This window comes from Coregonus clupeaformis, chromosome 24 (assembly GCF_020615455.1).
Source record: "Coregonus clupeaformis isolate EN_2021a chromosome 24, ASM2061545v1, whole genome shotgun sequence".
Taxonomy (NCBI): domain Eukaryota; kingdom Metazoa; phylum Chordata; class Actinopteri; order Salmoniformes; family Salmonidae; genus Coregonus; species Coregonus clupeaformis.
This window is the reverse complement of record NC_059215.1, coordinates 11,480,371-11,492,532: the sequence shown is the minus strand read 5'-3', so window position 1 is coordinate 11,492,532 and position 12,162 is coordinate 11,480,371. Positions and strand designations below refer to the sequence as shown.

Here is a 12,162-nt window from a genome sequence, read left to right as displayed (position 1 = left end):
TAGCCTAATAAACGGAATGCTTTCCCCAGTCCTAGTGGGAGGACCACACGTCATCGCGTGACTCCAAGTTCACTTTGATACGATGGTTATTATATTAATGTTTGCGCATAATTAATTTTACAGACACAAAAAGATCCCACCTTGTCTAGCGTATTTAGTTGTCGACATTTGGAAGGTTTACCAACAAATTTTCTGTTTCCATAAGGCCTTTCGTGACATTTTCTATCCAACATATACTTAACGCGCATAAAAAGATTGGATGGAAACCTGGTTAATGAGAATTATTTCCTGTCTAATGAACTGCAACATCAGACCATTAGCCTAATCTTTAGTGATTTGATCATGCCTATTTAGTTGCTCTGACAGAACTATTAGGCTAGTGTCTTTAGGATCATACTGCCAGAGGAACTCGTCCCCTATATTTCCAGTACAACTATCTGAGTCCGGTAGCGTCAACATTGAGCTCATCAGTGAAAACCGCTGCAATAGCTTCCCATCACAACAAGAGCAGACCGTCCCGGGACTCTAGTCATGTGTTATGACTAGGAAGCGATAGCTTCCACCCACCCCCCAATCGCTTTCATTTTGTTCAGTCCACTAAAAAGGTGATTGACAGCAACACAGCAAAAATATCCAGTTATGACAGACGGGCAAACCATAGTAAAATGTGTGTACACACATTGCAAAAATCCTAGTCACTTTTTTGGGGGGGGACTTGATATCCTGAGCTTTAGCTACACACAGCTACAGATTTGCTGTAAAATGCAAATTAGACAACATTACCAGCATTGCACCTTTTTAATTACATTTTCAGGAAGCAGCCACAAAAAGCACAAGACTGAACCATGTTAAAAGAATATTGCGGCCCATGACAACCATGCTTGATACACAGAAGAAAAAACGACTTAGATGATTTTCCACCAAAGACAAACATGAAAAATATAGGCTAGCACACGGGGCAGACAAAAGCCATCATTGCAGCAAGTCTGTTGCGAGTGAACCCACTAGCTCAGAGCTGGTGTACTCAATTGCCACAGTGGGTTAAATGAGCCAGCTGAGCTGTGTCTGGGAGGGCAGACCTGTGGGTCTGATACACACTACACACTCAATTGATATTGAAGATGCTTGCAGTAGCTAGCCTTTATACGAAGAGTACACCCAGTCCAAGTCTAGTCCAATCTGCTTAAATGCCCAATCAATTTTCACCCCTTCAGTTCTCTGGTGCACAACATACAAATTGGTAGACAGTTAAACCTTCATGAGGATAGAACATTACTCTACCTCACTTAAAAAATAAAATAATTACAGGCCAAAATCCAATAATACACATCAAACTGGCCAAGCAAGATCCATTATGAGGCTAAATCAACTTTACAGTCAGCATAATGAGCATCTTGAAGATACAGTGGGGAAAAAAGTATTTAGTCAGCCACCAATTGTGCAAGTTCTCCCACTTAAAAAGATGAGAGGCCTGTAATTTTCATCATAGGTACACGTCAACTATGACAGACAAATTGAGAAAAAAAATTCCAGAAAATCACATTGTAGGATTTGTAATGAATTTATTTGCAAATTATGGTGAAAAATAAGTATTTGGTCACCTACAAACAAGCAAGATTTCTGCCTCTCACAGACCTGTAACTTCTTCTTTAAGAGGCTCCTCTGTCCTCCACTCGTTACCTATATTAATGGCACCTGTTTGAACTTGTTATCAGTATAAAAGACACCTGTCCACAACCTCAAACAGTCACACTCCAAACTCCACTATGGCCAAGATCAAAGAGCTGTCAAAGGACACCAGAAACAAAATTGTAGACCTGCACCAGGCTGGGGAAGACTGAATCTGCAATAGATAAGCAGCTTGGTTTGAAGAAATCAACTGTGGGAGCAATTATTAGGAAATGGAAGACATACAAGACCACTGATAATCTCCCTCGATCTGGGGCTCCACGCAAGATCTCACCCCGTGGGGTCAAAATGATCACAAGAACGGTGAGCAAAAATCCCAGAACCACACGGGGGGACCTAGTGAATGACCTGCAGAGAGCTGGGACCAAAGTAACAAAGCCTACCATCAGTAACACACTACGCCGCCAGGGACTCAAATCCTGCAGTGCCAGACGTGTCCCCCTGCTTAAGCCAGTACATGTCCAGGCCTGTCTGAAGTTTGCTAGAGTGCATTTGGATGATCCAGAAGAGGATTGGGAGAATGTCATATGGTCAGATGAAACCAAAATATAACTTTTTGGTAAAAACTCAACTCGTCGTGTTTGGAGGACAAAGAATGCTGAGTTGCATCCAAAGAACACATTTACATTTTAGTCATTTAGCAGACGCTCTTATCCAGAGCGACTTACAGCCATACCTACTGTGAAGCATGGGGGTGGAAACATCATGCTTTGGGGATGTTTTTCTGCAAAGGGACCAGGACGACTGATCCGTGTAAAGGAAAGAATGAATGGGGCCATGTATCGTGAGATTTTGAGTGAAAACCTCCTTCCATCAGCAAGGGCATTGAAGATGAAACGTGGCTGGGTCTTTCAGCATGACAATGATCCCAAACACACCGCCCGGGCAACGAAGGAGTGGCTTCGTAAGAAGCATTTCAAGGTCCTGGAGTGGCCTAGCCAGTCTCCAGATCTCAACCCCATAGAAAATCTTTGGAGGGAGTTGAAAGTCTGTGTTGCCCAGCGACAGCCCCAAAACATCACTGCTCTAGAGGAGATCTGCATGGAGGAATGGGCCAAAATACCAGCAACAGTGTGTGAAAACCTTGTGAAGACTTACAGAAAACGTTTGACCTGTGTCATTGCCAACAAAGGGTATATAACAAAGTATTGAGAAACTTTTGTTATTGACCAAATACTTATTTTCCACCATAATTTGCAAATAAATTCATTAAAAAACCTACAATGTGATTTTCTGGATTTTTTTTCTCAATTTGTCTGTCATAGTTGACGTGTACCTATGATGAAAATTACAGGCCTCTCTCATCTTTTTAAGTGGGAGAACTTGCACAATTGGTGGCTGACTAAATACTTTTTTCCCCCACTGTATCTAATATGTGCAATACAGTGAGAATATATTCATCTCTGCAGTAGGGCATCAGGAACATACAGTACATTAACAGCCTACATACAGAGTTAGTATAGGGAAACACTTTTGCAAAAAGCCTTAATAACAAAGGAGGGGAACACACAAACCCCAATCACCATGTCTAAGGTTAAGTTACAAAGCATGCATTTATAGTCAAACAAAATAGTCAATGGGATTTCTCAAATGTGCCCATAGTCAAGTAAAAGTGAGATAATAAAGCATGCATCTATGATATAAACCTTAACTGCAAGATAGCCTCTTGACTTCAACATTCTGCCCTTATTGTCAGTCCTGAACAAAAGGAATGAGAAATACAATGAGCCTAAGAGGGACAAGTGAACACCTGGCCACAAGCTTTTAAGTGAGACAGTACAGCAAGAAAAGACAGCGTGGCTCCAAACCATAAGAAATACAGAATACTATGACATCAAACATTACTTACACATTTTCCAGGGCAGAGTTCTTGGAGCTCGAAGTCCAGGAGTAAGATTGTTTGTAGTGCATGGCTCAGGCCTAAAAAGAACAAAGACTACACTTAAAACTACATTTGAAAATATTAACCAGCCTTGTTTCAGCTATCATATTTAGAAGCAATGAACTCCTCTGCCAACGTTGTGTGGTCAGCTGACCTGTTCTGACTGATCAGGTTTGTGGACACTCCCCATACGAAAGGCACTGAAGAAATATCAGCCTCTGCAAAAAGAAAAAGCTGCATTTTAATAAAATGATGCCGATGGAAATCGAGGGAAAATCTCCAGCATAAAAATATCTGAAAAGTTGCATTCATTGCCTCAGAGTCACCGAAGTGTGCAGAAGTTACGAAACAAATAAATGCATACATGGCAACCTTGCTTTGAGTATACAAGCATAATCAGCAGCTCGTGAGATAGTACCTTTATCCCAGTCCTCATCACAGTTGGTGTTTGTCCACGTGCTAACAGGTACCTGCCATTTGGTCTGCACCTCAGCGCTGCCCACTGGAAACCACATAACCTGGTTAGACTCACTACAGGGTGCAAATAGGCTCATCATTGAATAATGAAAATACAGAAAGGGTAAAACAAAAAGAGCTCACAGTCTTCTGCATTCACAGATATTCTGTCAACACAGTTAGCAATGTGGTGTGAAAGCTCATGCTTGGGCATCAGGTGGCGGGCGTTGAAAGGGCACGTTTTTAATTCACTGGCCAGTTTAGGGTGGTTCTACAGTAAAGGACAAGAGGACAGCAGAATAACTTGTTTTCTCCATGTACTAACTGACTATATTAGCAACATTTGAGATGTCATGGACCACAATGTCATATTGCGCCTTCAACATTCCTTCCGATAGCTACTACTAACCTTGCTGCACTTGATCAGATGGTATGGAAAGCGGCAGGCACGGATCTGATGGTTCTTGTCGTATGGACACTGAAGGAGTTTATTTGGATCACAGGCATCTTCTGGATCTATTGACAATAGAGAGAGAGAGACTAATGCCATGGAGCCAAGTTAACATCAAGGAAATGATTTAGTTGGCCTACTTTTAGCTCATTCTAATGTAGGCAAGGTGTCACTGGTTTACCCAAATGCAGGGTGCGAATTACGGGTGCAGCCCCCCTGAATGATATGTTATCTCCCCTAAATGCAACAAAAGTCAAACTGCTAATTTAACCACTATTATTTATTTAAATTAGTGGTAAACATTTCTCACAGTGGTAAAAACAAGTTTCCAAATGAAACGAACACCCTCACCTCTCTGTCATGGTTTAAACCAGGGTTCCCCAACTGGGTGGTTTTATTTGGCCCCCCAAGTCGAGCAAAACAATTATACAAAAAATAAAAATCACACACAGTTGAAGTCGGAAGTTTACATACACCTTAGCCAAATACATTTAAACTCAGTTTCACAATTCCTGACATTTAATCCTAGTAAAAATTCCCTGTCTTAGGTCAGTTAGGATCACCACTTTCTTTTAAGAATGTGAAATGTCAGAATAATAGTAGAGAGAATGATTTATTTCAGCTTTTATTTCTTTCATCACATTCCCAGTGGGTCAGAAGTTCACATACACTCAATTAGTATTTGGTAGCATTGCCTTTAAATTGTTTAACTTGGGTCAAACGTTTTGGGAAGCCTTCCACAAGCTTCCCACAATAAGTTGGGTGAATTTTGGCCCATTCATCCTGACAGAGCTGGTGTAACTGAGTCAGGTTTGTAGGCCTCCTTGCTCGCACACGCCTTTTCAGTTCTGCCCACAAATGTTCTATAGGATTGAGGTCAGGGCTTTGTGATGGCCACTCCAATACCTTGACTGTGTTGTCCTTAAGCCATTTTGCCACAACTTTGGAAGTATGCTTGGGGTCATTGTCCATTTGGAAGACCCATTTGCGACCAAGCTTTAACTTCCTGACTGATGTCTTGAGATGTTGCTTCAATATATCCACAACATTTTCCTTCCTCATGATATCATCTATTTTGTGAAGTGCACCAGTCCCTCCTGCAGCAAAGCACCCCCACAGCATGATGCTGCCACCCCTGTGCTTCACGGTTGGGATGGTGTTTTTCGGCTTGCAAGCGTCCCCCTTTTTCCTTCAAACATAACGATGGTCATTATGGCCAAACAGTTCTATTTTTGTTTCATCAGACCAGAGGACATTTCTCAAAAAAGTACGGTCTTTGTCCCCATAGACTTCCGACTTCAACTGTACACACACCTTTTTCCTCTTCATTGTTGGACATAAAATACTTTAAAAACACCAGGAAATCAGTGCCAAGTGATTTTAATTTAAGAAATCTGTTCCAAGTATTCCCTCCGACCGCAAGGCACTACAGAGGGTAGTGCGTACGGCCCAGTACATCACTGGGGCCAAGCTTCCTGCCATCCAGGAGCTCTATACCAGGCGGTGTCAGAGGAAGGCCCTCAAAATTGTCAAAGACTCCAGCCACCCTAGTCAGACTGTTCTCTCTGCTACTGCACGGCAAGCGGTACCGGAGCGCCAAGTCTAGGTCCAAAAGGTTTCTCAACAGCTTCTACCCCCAAGCCATAAGACTCCTGAACAGCTAATCATGGCTACCCGGACTACTTGCACTGCCCCCCCACCCAATATTTTTACGCTGCTGCTACTCTGTTAATTATTTATGCATAGTCACTTTAACTCTACCCACATGTACATATTACCTCAACTAGCCGGTGCCCCCGCACACTGACTCTGCACCGGTACCCCCCTGTATATAGCCTCCCTACTGTTATTTTACTTCTACTTTTTTATTAAAAATAAATGCATTGTTGGTTAAGGGCTGTAAGTAAGCATTTCACAGTAATGTCTACACCTGTTGTATTTGGCGCATGTGGCAAATAAAATTTGATTTGAAATTGTTTGCTTTTGTCAGTCAGTGGTTTAGAGCACTCATTGCTTTGTTTTTCAGGTTCTTAATTCCAAGGTAACTAAACCATGGTCTTAAACTCAGGGCAGTGAGAGAAAAAGCTCATGAAATCAATTGAATTGTTTAATTCACACATACTTCATCTGAAAGTTTCAGTATTGATTATTTTAAACCCAAGAACATGTTTTAGAAAATAATAAATACTGAAACTTTCAGATGAAGTATGTGTGAATTAAACATGTTCAATTGCTTTCATGAGCTTTTTCTCTCACTGCCCTGAGTTTAAGATAAGGGTTTAGTTACCTTGGAATTAAGAACATTACCAATGAAATTATATCCTTGAAAATAAAGTTTTCTTAAGGAGAAACAAAAATAGCGCAATAAAATTTCCAAGAACCTTTGAGGAATAGCAACTTTGCTTAACTTTCTTCTTAAGTCTATAGTTAAGGAAAAATGGCAGTTAAGAAAGTTTGGTGAATCTAGGCCCAGGTGAATACAGGTGAAAGCCATGATCCCTTATGATGGTCAACAATATGACTAGACAGCTAGCCTACAGTTACATTTTAGTCATTTAGCAGACACTCTTATCCAGATTAGTGAGTGCATACATTTTTTATTTTTTTTGTTCATACTGGCCCCCCGTGGGAAACGAACCCACAACCCTGGCGTTGCAAGCGCCATGCTCTACCAACTGAGCTACACGGGGCTAGTAGACACCAATGCACAGCCAATCCATCCAACATGTATACGTTACGGACAAGTATACATTAAGGACAGTAGGCCTATAATGTGACTCTTTCAGTTAGATGAGGTTAAAGATCAGTTAGAAGCATTCGATTTTGCAATGGTATATGCCTACATTATTTTGGATTTGTGTGCCCATGAGAACTGTTTTCACAGTGAAACATAATTAAATGTTACATAGGCATAGTTACGCTTACAGTGCATTTCTCAGAGATCTCCAAGATCCATGATTCATACAGTGTTTAAGTTCAATGTTCAAGTAAATTGTTAAATGCTTAATAATGACAACACTGTCATAAATGTAAGGAAAGAAAGGTAGTGTTATGTCACGATCTGTGAAGACTCCAAGCATTAACTCATGAATTTTGGACAACTTTTCAGGCTACATTAAGGTAAATTTGTCAGCAAGACAAATTAATGTAGGCCTAATCAATGACAATTGATGAATGTCATTGGGCACACTTTTTGGTGTTTCGTAACAGATGTCTATTTCCATTCATCAAATGTCGCAAGTAGGCTGGCTTTACAAGCAGTTTGGATAATGGAATTATGTTGGAGTGGACAAACACAGGTAGCCTACTTTTTGAAGTGATTTGTTTGACAATCAGATGAAAATATCATGACTGGTTGTGTTCTTGCCACATTAAAATGGTAATTCATTAAATTAATAATTAGTGACCCCCCAAATGTCATGGTGTAATTCGCACTCTGCCCAAATGGATCCAATCAAAAAGGGATAGTTAGGCCTAGGCCTGTTGCCTTCCTGTAGCATACATTAGCTAATTCCAGCAACATTGAAGATTACAAACACAGTAGTGCTAGCACAGATAGAACAACGAGACATTTCACTGGATGTATAAATGTAAAGCAGCCGGTTGGCGTTTCCACTAGATTAAGCCCACTGGGAGAAGATGGAACGATATGTTTTTTTGGGCGACATTCTGCAAATTTTCTCATTGATTAAACATTTCAATCTCAATACGTTTTCTGTCCCCAAAACTATAATATGTTAAGAACAGAGTGGACTAAGTTTTGTAGACCCTTTCAAAAGTTTTCAAAAATCACGCTGTTTACGAGTGCAAATGCGAATTGAGTTATTGCACACGCGCACTTCAGAGTAGGCGTTCCCTAACGGAAATATGTTGACGCATACTAGAACGCGCCAATAGGATATTGCTAGCGTGCTTGTTCTGCCCACTATGATTCATTTGTTCCCATTGGAAACGACAAGCTGTGGTCTATCTTGTTTTAGTTATACAAATCTTTGGTGCTAGTGCAGTAATCAACATTTACATTTTAGTCATTTAGCAGACGCTCTTATCCAGAGCGACTTACAGTTAGAGAGTGCATCCATTATTTTTTTAAATTATTATTATTATTATTTTATTTTTTTCATACTGGCCCCCCGTGGGAATCGAACCCACAACCCTGGCGTTGCAAACGCCATGCTCTACCAACTGAGCTACATCCCTGCCAGCCATTCCCTCCCCGACCCTGGACGACGCTGGGCCAATTGTGCGCCGCCCCATGGGTCTGTCAGTTGATCACATCCGTGCAGGACAATTAGAGCATTGCAGACAGAGTACAGTGAATCACAGTATGAGAAGTCCCTAGCAGCCTCCAATCAAGGGAGGATCTGGATCCAATAAAAATTGTAATTGATTGAAATACAAAATGGCAATGTATAGTTTACTCTTACCAGCCATTTCCCCCTCCTCATCATTCCATCGTGGCAATGTCTCAGATCGAGTAGTCTTCGAAGGACTACAAGTTGATCCAAATCTGATGGTAGACATCTTTCCTCGAAGTGTGGCCTGGTGGTTGCTGAAGGCAGGCTTCTACTTACCGTACCTAGCTAATTTACTCAACAAGCTCGTCGCACCTGAAGACTTAAATGATATTTCAGTTAACGTTAGGTAACTCACAATGTTACCACCATGATCATGTTTTCAACAGCTGGGTACAATGAGTTTCCAATTTGCAAAATTTTTCCTGATACTAGCTAATAGCATGTGGCATGGGTAGCTCGCTAGCTAGGAACGTTGAATAATGATTCTGCATAATAATGCTAGCTCCAGTAAACTTTGCCTTTCTCTTGGCAATAAACTGATTTTTTAAAAGTAAACAAAGCAACGTCTTTAAAAAATACTCAGATTTAGCAAAGGTAAATGTTTTCAAATATTCTCACCTTCTTAGTTCACTGAAATTGGAAGAGCGCGTGTAGATAGTTGGAGTGGAAACGGATTAGAATTTTTAAATACCACAAGAAAATGGTTTGATCCCAAGTGGGTAGGTCCTAGAATGTCAATCAGCCATGTCATTGGCTGTCAATCACGTTGCCTCAACGATGACTGATTTCACATTGACTGATTTCCTTACATGAACTGTAACTCATTAAAATCTTTTAAATTGTTGCATGTTGCCTTTCTATTTTGTTTCATTGTATATGCGCTGAGTGATGCTCAGCGCATATACAATGAATAAAAATATGAACGCAGCATGCAACAATTTAAAAGATTTTACTGAGTTACAGTTCATATAAGGAAATCAGTCAATTGAAATAAATAAATTAGGCCTTAATCTATGGATTTCACAAGACTGGGAATACAGATATGCAAAAGATAGGGGCGTGGATCAGAAAACCAGTCAGTACCTGGTGTGACCACCATGTGCCTCCTGCATCACAACATTTTACATTTACATTTTAGTCATTTAGCAGACGCTCTTATCCAGAGCGACTTACAGTTAGTACACAACACATCTCCTTCACATAGAGTTGATCAGGCTGTGTTGTTTGTGGCCTGTGGAATGTTGAACCACTCCTCTTAAATGGCTGTGCAAAGTTGTTGAATATTTGCAGGAACTGGAAAAGGCGGTCGTGCACGTCGATACAGAGCATCCCAAACATGCTCTGGTGAGACTGCAGGCCATGGAAGAACTGGGACATTTTCAGCTTCCAGGAATTGTGTACAGATCCTTGCGACATGGAGCTGTGCGTTATCATTATGAAACATGAGGGGATGAATGGCATGACAATGGGCCTCAGGATCTCATCATGGTATCTCTAGGCATTCAAATTGCCATCGATAAAATGCAATTGTGTTCGTTGTCCATAGCTTATGCCTGCCCATACCATAACCCCACCGCCACCAAGGAGCACTCTGGTCACAATGTTGACATCAGCAAAACGCTCGCCCACACGACGCCATACACGCTGTCTGCCCGGTACAGTTGAAACCGGGATTCATCCGTGAAGAGAACACTTCTCCAATGTGCCAGTAGCCATCGAATGTGAGCATTTTCCCACTGAAGTCGGTTACGACGCCAAACTGCAGTCAGGTCAAGAACCTGGTGAGGACAACGAGCACGCAGTCGAGCTTCCCTGAGACGGTTTCTGACAGTTTGTCAGGTTGTGCAAACCCACAGTTGTCCGTGTGGCTGGTCTCAGACGATCCTGCAGGTGAAGAAGCCGGATGTGGAGGTCCTGGGCTGGTGTGGTTACACGTGGTCTGCGGTTGTGAGGCCGGTTGGACGTACTGACAAATTCTCTAAAATGACATTGGAGGCGGCTTATAGTACAGAAATTAACATTACATTCTCTGGCAACAGCTCTGGTGGACATTCCTGCAGTCTATGCCAATTGCACACTCACTCAAAACTTGAGACATCTGTGGCATTGTGTTCTGTGACAAAACGATATTATTGAGAAGAGAATTGTATTGGATTCACCGTTTGTGCACCATGTCTCCTAAAGGTCTGAACCAAGAGTTTGATATCAGACCATTTCTTACATGAATATGTCACTTTTATTTGTCTTGCCTTCCAGGTTCCTACTTGGTCATTTCATACATACAGTGGGGGAAAAAAGTATTTAGTCAGCCACCAATTGTGCAAGTTCTCCCACTTAAAAAGATGAGAGAGGCCTGTAATTTTCATCATAGGTACACGTCAACTATGACAGACAAAATGAGAATTTTTTTCTCCAGAAAATCACATTGTAGGATTTTTAATGAATTTATTTGCAAATTATGGTGGAAAATAAGTATTTGGTCAATAACAAAAGTTTCTCAATACTTTGTTATATACCCTTTGTTGGCAATGACACAGGTCAAATGTTTTCTGTAAGTCTTCACAAGGTTTTCACACACTGTTGCTGGTATTTTGGCCCATTCCTCCATGCAGATCTCCTCTAGAGCAGTGATGTTTTGGGGCTGTCGCTGGGCAACACGGACTTTCAACTCCCTCCAAAGATTTTCTATGGGGTTGAGATCTGGAGACTGGCTAGGCCACTCCAGGACCTTGAAATGCTTCTTACGAAGCCACTCCTTCGTTGCCCGGGCGGTGTGTTTGGGATCATTGTCATGCTGAAAGACCCAGCCACGTTTCATCTTCAATGCCCTTGCTGATGGAAGGAGGTTTTCACACAAAATCTCACGATACATGGCCCCATTCATTCTTTCCTTTACACGGATCAGTCGTCCTGGTCCCTTTGCAGAAAAACAGCCCCAAAGCATGATGTTTCCACCCCCATGCTTCACAGTAGGTATGGTGTTCTTTGGATGCAACTCAGCATTCTTTGTCCTCCAAACACGACGAGTTGAGTTTTTACCAAAAAAGTTCTATTTTGGTTTCATCTGACCATATGACATTCTCCCAATCCTCTTCTGGATCATCCAAATGCACTCTAGCAAACTTCAGACGGGCCTGGCCATGTACTGACTTAAGCAGGGGGACACGTCTGACACTGCAGGATTTGAGTCCCTGGCGGCGTAGTGTGTTACTGATGGTAGGCTTTGTTACTTTGGTCCCAGCTCTCTGCAGGTCATTCACTAGGTCCCCCCATGTGGTTCTGGGATTTTTGCTCACCGTTCTTGTGATCATTTTGACCCCACGGGGTGAGATCTTGCATGGAGCCCCAGATCGAGGGAGATTATCAGTGGTCTTGTATGTCTTCCA

The 12,162-nt window shown here is 41.7% G+C and overlaps 1 protein-coding gene across 2 annotated transcripts; it reads right to left on the bottom strand.

The window, feature by feature from the left end:
• Positions 1-3,032: 3,032 nt before the first annotated feature.
• zgc:56699 (uncharacterized protein LOC405758 homolog) lies at positions 3,033-9,481 on the bottom strand. Of its 2 annotated transcripts, none has more exons than XM_041845064.2 (8): positions 9,395-9,481; positions 8,906-9,095; positions 4,437-4,543; positions 4,172-4,298; positions 3,990-4,073; positions 3,726-3,789; positions 3,539-3,609; positions 3,033-3,387 (listed from the first exon to the last, which is right to left on the bottom strand). In XM_041845064.2, coding segments are annotated over exons 2-8 (552 nt in total). In that variant the 5' UTR covers positions 9,003-9,095; positions 9,395-9,481; the 3' UTR covers positions 3,033-3,385. The 2 variants fall into 2 exon arrangements, with proteins under 2 accessions (XP_041700998.1, XP_041700999.1); XM_041845065.2 differs by having other exon boundaries at positions 8,906-9,088; positions 9,395-9,464.
• Positions 9,482-12,162: the final 2,681 nt, after the last annotated feature.

Bases quoted from the DNA above. Each gene is read 5' to 3' on its own strand.
- zgc:56699 (XM_041845064.2), bottom strand. From the start codon at position 9,002: ATGTCTACCATCAGATTTGGATCAACTTGTAGTCCTTCGAAGACTACT. The intron at 4,299-4,436 runs GTTAGTAGTAGC...CCTTTACTGTAG, and splicing joins ATCTGATCAAGTGCAGCAAG to AACCACCCTAAACTGGCCAG. The intron at 3,610-3,725 runs GTCAGCTGACCA...TGTTCTTTTTAG, and splicing joins AACCTGATCAGTCAGAACAG to GCCTGAGCCATGCACTACAA.